General features: G+C 31.4%; 1 protein-coding gene across 9 annotated transcripts in view; it reads right to left on the bottom strand.

Annotated features, from left to right (window-relative positions):
• Positions 1–16354, bottom strand: part of LOC141452641 (uncharacterized) — a 95214-nt gene that overhangs the window by 74798 nt on the left and 4062 nt on the right. For 5 of the 9 annotated variants that reach the window (XM_074124977.1, XM_074124976.1, XM_074124981.1 and 2 more), the window contains exons 6-12: positions 14930–15007; positions 14806–14857; positions 12785–12834; positions 12189–12323; positions 11769–11933; positions 10739–10882; positions 8378–8587 (exon numbers count right to left, since the gene is read on the bottom strand). In XM_074124977.1, coding sequence (XP_073981078.1) covers positions 8378–8587; positions 10739–10882; positions 11769–11933; positions 12189–12323; positions 12785–12834; positions 14806–14857; positions 14930–15007 — 834 coding nt within the window. Of the gene's footprint in view, positions 1–8377; positions 8588–10738; positions 10883–11768; positions 11934–12188; positions 12324–12627; positions 12761–12784; positions 12835–14805; positions 14858–14929; positions 15008–15526; positions 15675–16354 lie in introns of those variants that run through there. The other 4 variants (XM_074124979.1, XM_074124978.1, XM_074124983.1 and 1 more) reach the window with 3 other exon arrangements.

Here is a 16354-nt window from a genome sequence, read left to right as displayed (position 1 = left end):
ACAAAGAAATTGAGATAGCCAATAAAAATATAAATATCCGGGTGCCACTATATCATAGTCTCAGATTTGACACCCATAAAGAAGGTATCTCAGCTATAATTGCTCTATAAGGTCAAATTTAATTTTAAAGAATTATGGTTCCCCTTTCACCTAAGTTTCAGGTATTAAAATTTTGTAAGCAGAGCAATTGCATGCTATGATGCATAGATTTAGGGATATAGCAATCAAAAGAATAAATGGAAGTAGCTCTACACACAAAAAAGAACAGATTACAACTGCCGGAAGAATTATAGCCAGTGATTTATTATTACTTAAAGTTCAATTGCAAAAATTCTTATCAGTACTGTTGTGGTTGTGTGCTAAGTATTTTCGTAGAATCGTATAATACTCGCAAATTCACTTTCGTAAATGTGATTGATTAATGACTGTAAATAATTGATTGGAATTATTATAAATGTTAGCTTAAGCTCTTTCTCTTCGTATTTCACCTGATAAACACAGTGATCAACATTACGATACAATAGCTACAATACTTGTTAACTATTAGATTCATTCTAATGTTGCACTATGAACATATTATTTTTTCAAAGAAAATAATAATTGGTATACACTGTCCTAGACTTCTGGAGCAACAGAATGGAAGATGCGTGATAATAAGTAGGACTCCAAACAAACAAACAAAAATTCTCAGGAAAACGTAACTGGAGCACAAGAGTGCCATGGCGACCGGGGAAGTTGAGGGATTTGAATTATGAGTAACTTCTGTTAATGATGAGGTGATAGCAGCCTTATATGAGTATTAGGCAAACCTTTCAGATTCGCGTTTAATGCAAGGAATCTTCTCATTGAAGAACCATTAGGCAGTGCATTGAACTAACAAGACATATTAAAACTGTCCTGTTGGACAGTTGATCGTCAAAAACTGCACGAAAAAGCGTAACGTTGAAAAACACCCAACTTTGACAATTTTTTTCTCATTTTCTATAAAAGATAAAATTCCCAAATTTTCTTTACAATATAGGGAAAATCCTCCTTTGTGACTGTAATTTTTTTGCAACAACCCAGATCTAATAGGTTTCGAGAAAAAAGTTGCCGAAAATGAGCAAAAACGGCATTTTCAAAAAACGTACTTCTTCATCTTCTTCTTCTTGTTACCTTTTTTGTAAACAACGGAGCGCCTAAACGCGCAAACCGGTTTTCATCAATGAGGTGTCATTCGATTCGGATTTTTTTAGAAAACACTCTCATACAACGCAGCCTAGCTGAGAACTTTCTAGCCCGTCCCGTTAGAAAAATATCTGCGGTCTAACATTTTCTGCTAGAAATGTAACGATAAGACAGACAATTATCAGCTTTGTTATGAGTACTGTTAGATAATATCACAGAAATAAAGCACAGATTAAATCTTATTTAGAGAAAGTAAAGTTCCTTCTGTCCAACTTTCTAGCTAATTTACTAATTATTATTTCAATTTTTTATTGATTTTTTTTTTTTTGTACTCATTAAAACAAGACACATGGGCACTTTAGGACAGATTTTATCTTGTTAATAGATGCAATTGCGAAATATGCAGGTGTTGGTTTGTTACTGTTTTTGTTTAATACATGTTTAAGTACGCCTTCAAGGGAAACAATCTTGAAAATTTTGTATTGAAATGATTAGATATGAAACAGAAATTATTCAGTTTTTGTACGAACTTCGTTGTTTTAGGGGAATATGGATGGATATATTTATTCAAGCCGTAAATTCTTTTTAGTATAAGTTGAATTTGCTCATAATGAGCTTACAATGCCTAACACAGATGAGTTTAGAACATTTGCTCGCCTAAAAAAATGTGCTTGTAAACTGTTTTGACAAAAAACTTTGTCAGCACTTCAAATAACGCATTAACTCATATAATCAATCATACAATCATCATGATTTTTTTTTTTTTTTTTTTTGTTGCATCTTTGAAGAATGTGGCAATAAAGTTTATTATTTGTAACGAGTAACCATAATATAACAATTTTTACTGCAAGATTTTTAAAGAATGGAAAGTAAGAAATTTTAAATTTAAACTTTTCTGTATTATACAAATTGACGGTTATTGTTTCGATGCTTTGAAAAGACCCTGCAAGTACTTAAAAGTGTTTTTACGAGGGCTGGAAGTTATTGGAGACGATCAGCGCCTCTAAAAGCTGCTAACCAAAGAAAGCTTATTTTCATCTATTGTAATACATCTTTTAAAAATATTACTTATTTAAATTAAATAAACCTAATTTGCACGATTCTAAAGATCCTTAACTGTACAACGAAGTTCATCAAGCAGTTAGGTAACTTTCTACGAATTTGATACACCATCACAATTTAAATTTAAATAGAAAGAGAAGAGAGGATTAAAAAACTGAAACAGGAATTACTTCTTTTGAGTGTGAAATCGCTTCGATAGGTAAGGACTCTCAAAAATGTTGTCAGAAGATCAGTAAAATTTATTGTAATACATCTTTTAAAAATATTACTTATTTAAATTAAATAAACCTAATTTGCACGATTCTAAAGATACTTGAACTGTACAACGAAGTTCATCAAGCAGTTAGGTAACTTTCTACGAATTTGATACACCATCACAATTTAAATTTAAATAGAAAGAGAAGAGAGGATTAAAAAACTGAAACAGGAATTACTTCTTTTGAGTGTGAAATCGCTTCGATAGGTAAGGACTCTCAAAAATGTTGTCAGAAGATCAGTAAAATTTATTGTAATACATCTTTTAAAAATATTACTTATTTAAATTAAATAAACCTAATTTGCACGATTCTAAAGATACTTGAACTGTACAACGAAGTTCATCAAGCAGTTAGGTAACTTTCTACGAATTTGATACACCATCACAATTTAAATTTAAATAGAAAGAGAAGAGAGGATTAAAAAACTGAAACAGGAATTACTTCTTTTGAGTGTGAAATCGCTTCGATAGGTAAGGACTCTCAAAAATGTTGTCAGAAGATCAGTAAAATTTATTGTAATACATCTTTTAAAAATATTACTTATTTAAATTAAATAAACCTAATTTGCACGATTCTAAAGATACTTGAACTGTACAACGAAGTTCATCAAGCAGTTAGGTAACTTTCTACGAATTTGATACACCATCACAATTTAAATTTAAATAGAAAGAGAAGAGAGGATTAAAAAACTGAAACAGGAATTACTTCTTTTGAGTGTGAAATCGCTTCGATAGGTAAGGACTCTCAAAAATGTTGTCAGAAGATCAGTAAAATTTATTGTAATACATCTTTTAAAAATATTACTTATTTAAATTAAATAAACCTAATTTGCACGATTCTAAAGATACTTGAACTGTACAACGAAGTTCATCAAGCAGTTAGGTAACTTTCTACGAATTTGATACACCATCACAATTTAAATTTAAATAGAAAGAGAAGAGAGGATTAAAAAACTGAAACAGGAATTACTTCTTTTGAGTGTGAAATCGCTTCGATAGGTAAGGACTCTCAAAAATGTTGTCAGAAGATCAGTAAAATTTATTGTAATACATCTTTTAAAAATATTACTTATTTAAATTAAATAAACCTAATTTGCACGATTCTAAAGATACTTGAACTGTACAACGAAGTTCATCAAGCAGTTAGGTAACTTTCTACGAATTTGATACACCATCACAATTTAAATTTAAATAGAAAGAGAAGAGAGGATTAAAAAACTGAAACAGGAATTACTTCTTTTGAGTGTGAAATCGCTTCGATAGGTAAGGACTCTCAAAAATGTTGTCAGAAGATCAGTAAAATTTATTGTAATACATCTTTTAAAAATATTACTTATTTAAATTAAATAAACCTAATTTGCACGATTCTAAAGATACTTGAACTGTACAACGAAGTTCATCAAGCAGTTAGGTAACTTTCTACGAATTTGATACACCATCACAATTTAAATTTAAATAGAAAGAGAAGAGAGGATTAAAAAACTGAAACAGGAATTACTTCTTTTGAGTGTGAAATCGCTTCGATAGGTAAGGACTCTCAAAAATGTTGTCAGAAGATCAGTAAAATTTATTGTAATACATCTTTTAAAAATATTACTTATTTAAATTAAATAAACCTAATTTGCACGATTCTAAAGATACTTGAACTGTACAACGAAGTTCATCAAGCAGTTAGGTAACTTTCTACGAATTTGATACACCATCACAATTTAAATTTAAATAGAAAGAGAAGAGAGGATTAAAAAACTGAAACAGGAATTACTTCTTTTGAGTGTGAAATCGCTTCGATAGGTAAGGACTCTCAAAAATGTTGTCAGAAGATCAGTAAAATTTATTGTAATACATCTTTTAAAAATATTACTTATTTAAATTAAATAAACCTAATTTGCACGATTCTAAAGATACTTGAACTGTACAACGAAGTTCATCAAGCAGTTAGGTAACTTTCTACGAATTTGATACACCATCACAATTTAAATTTAAATAGAAAGAGAAGAGAGGATTAAAAAACTGAAACAGGAATTACTTCTTTTGAGTGTGAAATCGCTTCGATAGGTAAGGACTCTCAAAAATGTTGTCAGAAGATCAGTAAAATTTATTGTAATACATCTTTTAAAAATATTACTTATTTAAATTAAATAAACCTAATTTGCACGATTCTAAAGATACTTGAACTGTACAACGAAGTTCATCAAGCAGTTAGGTAACTTTCTACGAATTTGATACACCATCACAATTTAAATTTAAATAGAAAGAGAAGAGAGGATTAAAAAACTGAAACAGGAATTACTTCTTTTGAGTGTGAAATCGCTTCGATAGGTAAGGACTCTCAAAAATGTTGTCAGAAGATCAGTAAAATTTATTGTAATACATCTTTTAAAAATATTACTTATTTAAATTAAATAAACCTAATTTGCACGATTCTAAAGATACTTGAACTGTACAACGAAGTTCATCAAGCAGTTAGGTAACTTTCTACGAATTTGATACACCATCACAATTTAAATTTAAATAGAAAGAGAAGAGAGGATTAAAAAACTGAAACAGGAATTACTTCTTTTGAGTGTGAAATCGCTTCGATAGGTAAGGACTCTCAAAAATGTTGTCAGAAGATCAGTAAAATTTATTGTAATACATCTTTTAAAAATATTACTTATTTAAATTAAATAAACCTAATTTGCACGATTCTAAAGATACTTGAACTGTACAACGAAGTTCATCAAGCAGTTAGGTAACTTTCTACGAATTTGATACACCATCACAATTTAAATTTAAATAGAAAGAGAAGAGAGGATTAAAAAACTGAAACAGGAATTACTTCTTTTGAGTGTGAAATCGCTTCGATAGGTAAGGACTCTCAAAAATGTTGTCAGAAGATCAGTAAAATTTATTGTAATACATCTTTTAAAAATATTACTTATTTAAATTAAATAAACCTAATTTGCACGATTCTAAAGATACTTGAACTGTACAACGAAGTTCATCAAGCAGTTAGGTAACTTTCTACGAATTTGATACACCATCACAATTTAAATTTAAATAGAAAGAGAAGAGAGGATTAAAAAACTGAAACAGGAATTACTTCTTTTGAGTGTGAAATCGCTTCGATAGGTAAGGACTCTCAAAAATGTTGTCAGAAGATCAGTAAAATTTATTGTAATACATCTTTTAAAAATATTACTTATTTAAATTAAATAAACCTAATTTGCACGATTCTAAAGATACTTGAACTGTACAACGAAGTTCATCAAGCAGTTAGATAACTTTCTACGAATTTGATACACCATCACAATTTAAATTTAAATAGAAAGAGAAGAGAGGATTAAAAAACTGAAACAGGAATTACTTATTTTGAGTGTGAAATCGCTTCGATAGGTAAGGACTCTCAAAAATGTTGTCAGAAGATCAGTAAAATTTATAACAGAACATTTCATATTGTATGATATAAGACCGTAACTTAAAGGAAAAAGCCCCTTTAACGGATGTATGAATCAACAGGTTTTTTCATTTTTAAGGTTTTTCTGAAAACAGCTATGATTGTTAATTAACTTCGTAACACCTAATAACTGTGAAACTGAATAATTTTTGCAGAGCAATTCTTTTTCGAACAGTTTCGGTAGTTGCATGTTTTTACAAACTATATAATTAAGATTAATAATGATAGTCTAGGCCCTGCAAGAGCTGTAGCGTCACAGGAAGAAGATATTGTTTAGTAAGATTTAAATTTATGTAAATCGGGAAACAAAATTGAACCGTAGAGCTTAAGAAGTGTAATTCGATGAAGTATTAATTCTGATGACATAGTTTTTAAAATTAATTTTTTCTATTAATGCTAGGCCATTCATTTTTTTTCAGCACAATAAGGCAAACTAATTCTCCGTTCAGTGTAGTTACCAATAAAAAGTTAAGCAAATTTGATTAATTGGGTCGCACGAAGTAACAAAAATAAAAGTAGCTTTTAGTCGCGTGAACGAGAACCCTACTGTTTCAAACGTAAATTTACTACGAATTAAGCAAATAAAATAATATTTGTGGTCCTTTTGTTTTGCTGATGAACTAGAATAAGTATGAAGATTTAGTAACAAAGATCAGTAACACCAAGACTAGTTCATTAAAAAAAAAATCACTGTTATAATGAAATAGAGGCAACCAAAAACCTTTATTTTCGAAAAGAATAAATTTCAGACAACGCGAGGATTTGACTTACACTTAATTCTAATAGTAAAAGTAACAACACTATTTTTTTCAGGAGGTGCTTAACGTCCAACTACGATTTAGGGTGCGTTCCACTAAGCGACCACAACGACCAAAACATACCTTCAGACGTTCCACTTGGCGACCGCGGTCGTTGTGGTCGTGGCGTAAACGTCACTAATGACGTCACTATTTTCGCTCACGCAAAGCCCACAACGCCCCATCTATAGAGCTGGGTCGAAGTGGGCGTTCAGAAATATGACGCAATTTTTAAAACAAAATATGGCAACCGAAAAAATTATCTCATGTAAATGAAAGTATTATTTCATGTAAATAATAGAATGTGTTTCTCGAAAGTCTACAAAAAATAAATAAATAAATAAATAATTACTTATCCTTTTACATACTAAATCACTGAATAACACAAAATCATTTACCTGAGATAACTTTTAAATTCTTCATCTGAATAAAGATCAATTACTCTGATAGCTAATAACACGTGGCCTAAGTTTTTGCTTTTTATCATTGCGATTTTATAAAATTGCATTCCACTCTTCGTCGGAACTAGATAAAGAACTTTCTAAAGCATTATTAATAAATATCCAACTGTTGCCACAAGACATTTTAATTTTATTTAAACGTAAATTTTATAAATACTCCACTAAAATTTAATATAAAAAATTGAATTCTATTTATTCGCCTGATCCGCCATGCTTGCCCAACCGTTCTTGATTTAACTTTAATTAAAAATTACTTTTTAATACACAAGCACTCTTAGGCTCTCTTTCGACCAAAACCCCATTATTTCTATACTTCAATGGAAAAAAATTTCAAATTCACAGCTTGTCCAGTTGCTGGCCATTCGATTTTCTCTACCTAGGAGCTTCTTACAAGCTAACTGTACAGTTTTTAACTTTCTAAAAATTAAATCATGATTCATGAATCATCATAATTCATAATTCACAATTTGCATTGCTGTTGTGCCAATTGAAGATAACCTTGCTAGGCAAGAGCTGGAAATACCAAAAGCATGGTTAGGAGGTACACATATTCTTGATCTCTTGATATAGGATAAATCATGTCAAATGTGCTATAACTTGGGCCACAGTATGACTATAACTATTACTAAGTTACTTATTTTTAATGTGCGTCAATATCTGAGGACGCTAAAGCAAGGAGGTTTTCTTCCAGGCCATCAAAGTGTGAGTTGTAAGAAGTTTCTAGGAAGAGAAAAATCGTTGGGCGTTTAGTTCGATTCCGGGATTTGCGTATTATTTTGATTTACCAGTTAAGTATGTCAATCCTAATGATAGCGCAGATTATTCAATTTACTCAGTAATATGTACATCTTCCTGTAACTATTGAGGTCGAGGGTTAACCACTTCTACTGCAGATTTTCCAATTTCAAGAAGATAAAAAGAAATTAAATAGATCGTATTTAACAATATCTGGTAATCAATTTTTATCTGGTAATCGATTTTCATTCATAACCTTAAAATCTTTATTTTTGATTTATTTATTTATTTATTTGTTTAAATCACGTTCAAATTAATTAATAAATGATTATCAATTTTCTAAATTTTTTGTCATTTTATTTTCAAATGAAGAATATTAACAGGTAAATAACAAAAACAACAATGTCATAATTCTCAAACACGATATGGACATGCAAAAAAATAGCATTAAGCTTGAGCCCACCTGATTTATGTTGATTGGTCTGTTGTAACTTGTTTGAGTGTTTCTACTTATTGAATTACGAATAATTCTGCGCTGTTGTGCTACAGATCTGACATTTCTTCGTCGTCTAGATGTAAGAATTGAACCGCCTGTTATATTCATAGCATCTCTTAAGAGCCCGTCCATTTCATCTTCATCAATGGGAGAATCATCGTTTGAATAGTCTTCCCCCTAGAAAATTAAAAACATTTGTGAGTATTGAAACAATAAGCAAAAATTGTTTTCAAAATATACATAATCTAGTTTTTTATTATATTGTAAGAAGTGAAGGGACATGTGTTTATTTTGAGTCAGTTATTATTATGCGATGTATTTCATAAGAAACTGATCTAAAATTAAGAATTGGCTTGCGTTCTTAGCTAATCAACATACTAAGTTTTGAAGAATTGGGGTTCTTCTAGATTAATTAACATATTAAAGCATCAAAATTATATGTGCAACTTCCAAAACACAGAAGTTCCCAAGCAATCCACTTCTGTGCTAAGAATATAACCCTCTTCCTATAACTGAAATTAGCAATTAAAATATGTTCAACGCATCAATATCTAGCCTTGATATTGAGGGATGCCTTCTTGTGGAACCAATACAAATTGGGCACCCACAATCTTCAAAAGACCGCGAATTAGAAGTGAGCGTTGTTGGTAGAGTTGCTATATCTTGTAGATGAAAATCTACATACAGCAGCAGGTCCGTGAAGTAGAATAAAATTCACGACGATTTCATTTAATTAATATTGTTTTTAGCCGTCTTATCACGGTGTTTATTACATCCCTGAACGGTTTCGGAGAGTAAGACGGAAGTCGAATTGAGTCAGCTTCTGACCGATTAATTACCACTGATGATGGATGATACTTCGGAACCGGTCATGAATTCAATAAACATGCGCACAATAGTCAATATATTATCCTGCACTGTGGACCTAACTACATTTTTAAGATTCCATTTAACTTACACCTGATATCTGTAACCTCTACAATCTACGAGTAACAGTCCAATCTATCATACAGAAGCTAATTTCTAAGGGTATTTCTACATATTCTGAAAAGGAGAACTCCACATTAGCAAAAGAATTTTCCATATTTTTTTGTTTTAATTCGCTCTTGAACCAATTTGTTAAATGTGATGGAATAAGAACAATAAACGAAGTTGCAAAAAATTACTTTTTTTTTTTTTTTTGCGCATCAACAGCTGATGTTATTAGCGCCCGGAGCTTTTTCCAGTGCACTGCCGGCCTCCGGACAGTGTTCTCTCGTTACAGACAACACTGTCCATCACCGGACAGTGAGCTGTAAGAAGCTCCTAGGAAGAGAAAATCTAAGGGTCAGCTGCTGGATTCGAACCCGGGACCTCCGCGTGGGAGTCCAGTATGCTAACCGCATAGCTAATCCCTTCCCTACATTTTGTTATTCTCCTTAATTTTCTTGATAATCTTCCAAATTATCAAAAATCCTCCGGAACAATGTGGAAACTTCAAATAGTTCCAGAATTCTAACAGTACCTTCTAGAACAATCTGTCGCTGAAGCCAACAGTTTGGACATACAATGCTACTGTCAGGGGTAGGGGCCTTAAAATAAAGTTGAAGGCTGCCTAAGTACAGCTGCAACTTAGAATGCCGAGGATTTACTAGAGTTGTGAAAAAATATCATCATATGGCCAAAAAAAGAAGTTGGCAAATTCCACCAACAGAAACTAGAAGAATCTTTTAACTAAATTAAACCTGTGAAAGGAAGACACACGCTTGAACTCAAAGATAAGGATAAACTTGTATTGCACGTGCTTTGAAGAGCATGAAAGAAGAAATGTAATTTGTGAAATCCATTCAAGTTCTCATAGAATTTTCAGATTCACAACCTACAAAGAGCGATTTTTGTGCCCTGTGTACATTTCTGTGGAGAGTGGATTGCAGAGAATACAGATGAAGAAATTACTCTACCCATGGATCAGCTAGTGGACACAGATATATAGCTGGAAGAGTGCTCAGTTCCTATTAGCGCACTCAGGAAGGCATCATAATTAAGGGATGATACTAATGTAGATAAACTCAATTTTAGTTCATTCAATTGCTAATTTCTTAGCTTTGAAGCAAAGATGTAAGCAACAATAAAAGAAAAAAATACATTTTAGGAATTAGCGTTTAAAACAAAAGTACAGCTTGATTACTGAAGTACATATATTTAAATTTTAACATATGTTAAGCTTAATAATAACCCCTTTGATACATCTTAGGCAACAAACCCCTCTGCATGAATTGTTGTGATGTGGATAATGCCTTACTGTTACCTGGATATGACTATTATAAATTATGTATGTGTACTACTAACCTGATCAAAGTCTGAACAGAGCGGACAGTACCATGTTCCACTTGGTACTGAATCCAATGGTGGGGAAAGGCAATCAAGGTGATAGCCAGCATCGCAACGATCACACAGTAACATTTCATGTTCCCGATCATGGTTTAAACAAATCTGAAAATGTAATACCATTATGATAAAAATGTTGAAATGAATTAGAGTAAATCATTCAGTGATTTCATAAAATCTCTTTTATGATCCCAGCATTATTGTGATTACTGATACGAGAAACAGTGTGGAACTCATTTAAAAAAAAAATCATTCGGTGAATGCAGACCAGACATGTTCAAACATTCTACTGCAGGCCTTAACGAGGATATTCAGCGTATTTAAGTGGAAGTAATACTAGACAGAAACAGGATCGACCAACTTCAAAATTTGCAACGGAAGTGAAAATTGGACAAGTGCACCTGCGAGCAGTGGGGTAAAGAAGCCGCATTATTACAAGCCAGCATAGTAGTTTTGATAAAATTCAGAAGATACCAGAAAAGTACTGCACCCCTGATTCGTAAATTGCCTTTTTAAAGGCTGGTGAGAGAAATAGCTCAAGATTTCAAGACCGATATGAGTTCAGTAGTAATGGCTTTACAAGAAGCTAGCGAAGCGTCTCGTTGATGATACTAATTTGTGCACAACCCATGCGTGTAACAATTATGCCAAAAGATATCCAGGTGGCTTGCACAATAATGGAAAAACGCACATAAAGAGAAAAATAATTATTTTCATATTTACAAAAGAAAAATATAAGTTTTATGCAAAAAATTTAATGATAAATCATCTGTTTGATATAAACAATTGTACTATTGGTGTGTTATGAAATATTTATAGTTTTTAAAATAAAAAAAAATAATATAATGAGGAAGACTTAAAACAGTATTAAGAATTAAAAAATAAAATGAAATATTACGATCATTAAACTCTCACAACAAAGTGAAGTAGCGGTAAAGAATTTTTTATTTTTTTGTTTATACAAAATTTCCAATAAGGATATGTTATGTACCTCACAAAGGGTTTCTCCTTCGACAAGTTGGGGTTCTTCTTCTTCCGCATTATGATTTTGTGGTGGTGGTGTAGTTACGGAATGTCTATCTAATAGTTCTCCCAAAGCATTAGCAACTAATATCTCCGTATATTTAACCCGATCAAATGGGCAAGTATTGGAAGTCTACAAAAACAAATTGAAAAAATATTAAGTATTGTTATCAGCTTTGGACATCATTGTGGGTTGCTTCATTTGTTCCCATAAAAATATTAACCTAAAAAAAATATGTATCTTAAATTCTGACTGAAATAAAAATTCATGTCAGTAGTAAAATCTGGCAGAAATTTATAAAAGTTTTAGCTGTAACACTAAAACATTAAACTGTACATTATACCATAATACTAAGACACCAACATTGAAGTATTTAACACTAATCACCTTGGACCAAGCTATAAGACATTCTGAATGAAAGTTATGGCTACAGTTAGAAGGCCGTGCCATCGGAGGACGTAGAGACTTGAAACATATAATACATCTTTCTCCATCCTCGCTGTTGGAAGAATCTCCTCCATCCTAAGAAAAAAGTAAATTTAAAAGTGATTTTAATTTCAGTAACTGCATCAACAAGAAGCAATAATAATGAATCTTTCTCATAAATGAAAAAAGTAAAAAAATCAGAGTGATATACTGACAAAATTTTCCCTCCTATTATTACTATTTTAAAGATAAGGGACAAATTTTCTTCAAACTGAATTTTTATATAATATTTCTGTGAACATTTCATTAATTTCATTGTGAAAACTACTTCACGTCTTCCAAAATGTTTCACGCATAATTATGGAACATATTAATTGCTAATAAATTGTTAATAAAATACCATGCTCTGTAGAATGTTCTATTTCGTGTAACTTTTGGTACGAGAAGTTAGGCGACAATCGCCAGAAAAAATCTTGCATAAATTTGGTTTTTCTATATTTCAAATTTTAATCTTTACTCACAGATAGAAAGCAAATTAAAGATATTATTTAACTGACCCTTACTTCGGGATGATTAGTTGAATTTTTATTAAAGCTGGCTTTCTCATCTGTAAAAGATAATATATATATTTATAAATAACATCTAAATATTACATAAAAATAAATTACATTTACAACGAAAAAACATACAAAAGAATGCGACGTAAAAAAAATCATTCAAATGGCTTACCAAGACTTGAGTTTCTTAATAAAACAATCTTAGCTCTAACTTTCAGTTGCTCCTATTAAGAGAAACTATTGCGAATGGGTCAAAATACACGTTATTTGGCCCCCTGATCGAGAGACGTTTTTAGTACAATCTGTTATGAGTGAACGTTTGCTTGTTGGGTGGGATATTATCTCAAAACCAAAAAATTATGTTTATATTAATTTAATAAGAAAGCTTACAATTTGAAGATTTAAAAGAAAATAAATCAATACCAATAAAAATACTGAATTATTCAGGCGCCACGGTAACCGAGCGGTTAGTGGCGAGACCTGCGAAGCTAATATGTATTGTGGTACTGGGTTCGATTCCCGGTCTTAGGCCTTGGATTTTATTTAATGGTTAATAAAAGAAATTTACAGTAAAGTATGTTTGCTAGTCGCCTCCGTCCACGACACCTAATTGGTAGTTAGACGTTAAGCCCCGCCTGAAAAAATAGGCGATTACTTTACTTACTAAATTATTCCGATCGGTATTTATACTATCGATCATGCTAGTAGCAAATTAACGCATTATTTTACTGCATAATCATTTTTTTTTTTTTTGGCCTTATTGTACAACGCAAATTAGCCATTGGTAACGTGTACTTGCGATTCATCTAAAGTTGAATAGTCGGATTTAGTATGTGCTGAAACGTACAGCTTGAAAGGTGTTACGAGGGGATATAATTTATTTCTTTTATATTGTTATTTTGTTTGCTCATATGTAGTTGTATAGTTCTCGGTAGATGTTGTCTGTCTGGTGCGTCAGTATAGTATGTAAATCGGCTGGTAGAGGGCAGTCTGTCTTCAGTACTGCCTTCCACAGCTGATCCCTGCCGTTGGTATATTTGTCATAATCATTTTATTTATTCTGATAGCATAATAATGATTAACAACATTACAGTTATGTCATTTATAAACAGTAACAATTGCATAGGCTGTTAGTTGTTGCCTTATTCCAGAACCACCTTGACGACTGATAAGACTGATAAACAGAATTTTTTCTCAGAAAAGGAGCTCTAAGTTTAATCGAAAATTCGTCAGATAAGAAACTTTTTTTTTTTTTATTAACAACGAAGTTAGCGTTCTTAGAGCACTGCTGGCTAACGGATGTGTACCTTTTATTCAACAGCAATAGTTGTAATCGGACAGTAAAAAGCTTAGGAGAAAAAAAAATCTGAGCTCAGACGAGTGGAAGAAATTAATTGTTGATTTGATGGAAATATTTGAAGTCATTAGCGCCTGAAGCCTTCTCAATGCAATGCCGGTCTTCAAACAATGTTCTTAATAATCAATGGTGAGATGCAGTGAACGAAAAAAATCTTGGGCAAGTAGAAACCAAACCTGAGGTTTTCACGTGGAAGTGAATGGCTTAACCACTCAGCTAACTCCGGGAAACCAGGAGCCTCTTAGAGTAAGTAGCCTTTCCTGACTATCAAGGGCTTGGGAGGGCTTTTGGATTTCACAAACAGCCTTTTCACTTAAAATAACGAGTTTTTAGTCTTCAGAGAGTTATTATCCCAATCTGCCACCTTACCGACTTCTGGGATTTCTTTAGTGAGCCTGGGTGATTTACATAGTTGCAGGGAATGCGTAACCTTCCAAGACATCCTAATTTGGGAAGTCATGTTTAGCACTGTAGGAATATGGGAACTCTCGGAACACCAGGAACCGATGATTCCTGACTCGTTAGGGATAAGATAGCCGTTCTACCTTTTCTTTATTGAATTCTCAAAAAGGACTGAATAGATCATCTGGAAAGTATGAGGGGTGTATGTAAACAATCTAGAACTACACTCAAGAAAATTATGTAAATTAAAAGTAACATTTACCAGTAACAGATGAAACGTCAGAATCAGAACATATCACCCTCCTAACTCGGATCTTAAACCAAACAAAAAAAAAATTAAATTAAGAAAAACGCATAAAACAAATAAACAATTAATAATCTATTACCTCTTTGGGTCGGCAAATTTCCTCTACTTCCGAATCAGAACTCATACTAGTACAGAAACTCTCACTTTCTGAAAGTACCTGTTAAAAAAAAAAATGTTTAAAATAAAATTATATTCTATAAAATTTGTTATCTTCTTTATTACGTAAATATGTAGTATCAATTAAATTAAAGCAAGAAATTAAATGATTTCTAGAATAGACGTATTAGAAGTTAGGAATCAGTACAAATATTTAATAATTTAAAAATGTAAATTTACAAATATGTTGTTTACTCTTTCTCCATAAATATATATAGACCACATTCTCAGAGGGGAGAATGTGTTAACATATTCTTTTTACATTTCACCATAGCAACTGTCCATAAGGTTTTTAAAAAAATCTGTCCATCATTGCACAATTATTTTTTCGTTCTATGATATTTTCGAACTGGGTTTAAGAAGTTGAAAAGAAAGAACTTAACATCAAGTAAAAAGTAATTTGTATCTTTTTTATTCCCTCTTCTCTTTAATTTCGAAAAATAAAAGCGAAATTCACCGTGTGAGGTACTGAACATTTTTTTCAAAAAAATCTAACTTGAAACTAAAAAAAAAAACTTACCGACAAAAAATGTTAAGAAAAAAAGTAAAAAGTGGAGATTCCAAAAAGAGAGCGAACTCACAGAAATGATACCATAAAATGTGTATTTTCTAAAAAAAAGGTACAGTTCCTTTCTTTAATGATAAGTGTTCATTGTTAACTATTACTGTCTCATTTAAAACCTCAAATTTAACCTCTAATAACTTGAATAATTCAAAAATAAGTAGTAAAAAGTAAATAATGTCTTTGTAACCATGGATATTGTAATAAGGAAATTAAATTTCATTTTGAAGAAACTATAATGATTATGATAAAGAAAGGTGATAAAGACAAAGTTTCTATCTAGATTTTAGAGCATTTAATGAAATAGTTAAAGCATGAGACTTAAATGATCAAGGTTGCATTGGCTTTAAAAACATTTTAACTCACTAAGGCACTAATAACAGAAGCAGAATTTAAATGAATAGGCATAAAATTTGTTATGGATATTCTTCTGACTATTCAATTTTTGCTTTTCAATTTGTACATGACTTTTCATTTTTTGCTACTTTATTGAAAAGCATGTTACGATTTTCTTTAAACATATAAATAATTACTCACATGGGTATATCAACTTTATTTTTAACACTTTTCTATTTTGGGCGCCTTCGCATCTCTAAGTACTTTTTTTTTAGCCTCTTTTAATGTATCCTAAATGACAGGTTACAGTCTTTTTTCTAAAATACCACTTTAACATATTATAATCATTTCAGTTCACCTTTAAAACGAACAGCATTGCCAAAAATTTAAATTACATCCAACAATGCGAGGTTAACCGAAAATAAGAGTTGACTGAACTTTTTTTTTTGA

The sequence above is a fragment of the Rhodnius prolixus genome, unplaced genomic scaffold (genome assembly GCF_049639745.1).
Source record: "Rhodnius prolixus isolate KJV_2025 unplaced genomic scaffold, Rpr scaffold_3, whole genome shotgun sequence".
In the NCBI taxonomy this organism is placed as follows: domain Eukaryota; kingdom Metazoa; phylum Arthropoda; class Insecta; order Hemiptera; family Reduviidae; genus Rhodnius; species Rhodnius prolixus.
The sequence above is the reverse complement of the archived record's forward strand: the minus strand, read 5'-3'. Positions and strand labels throughout refer to the sequence as shown.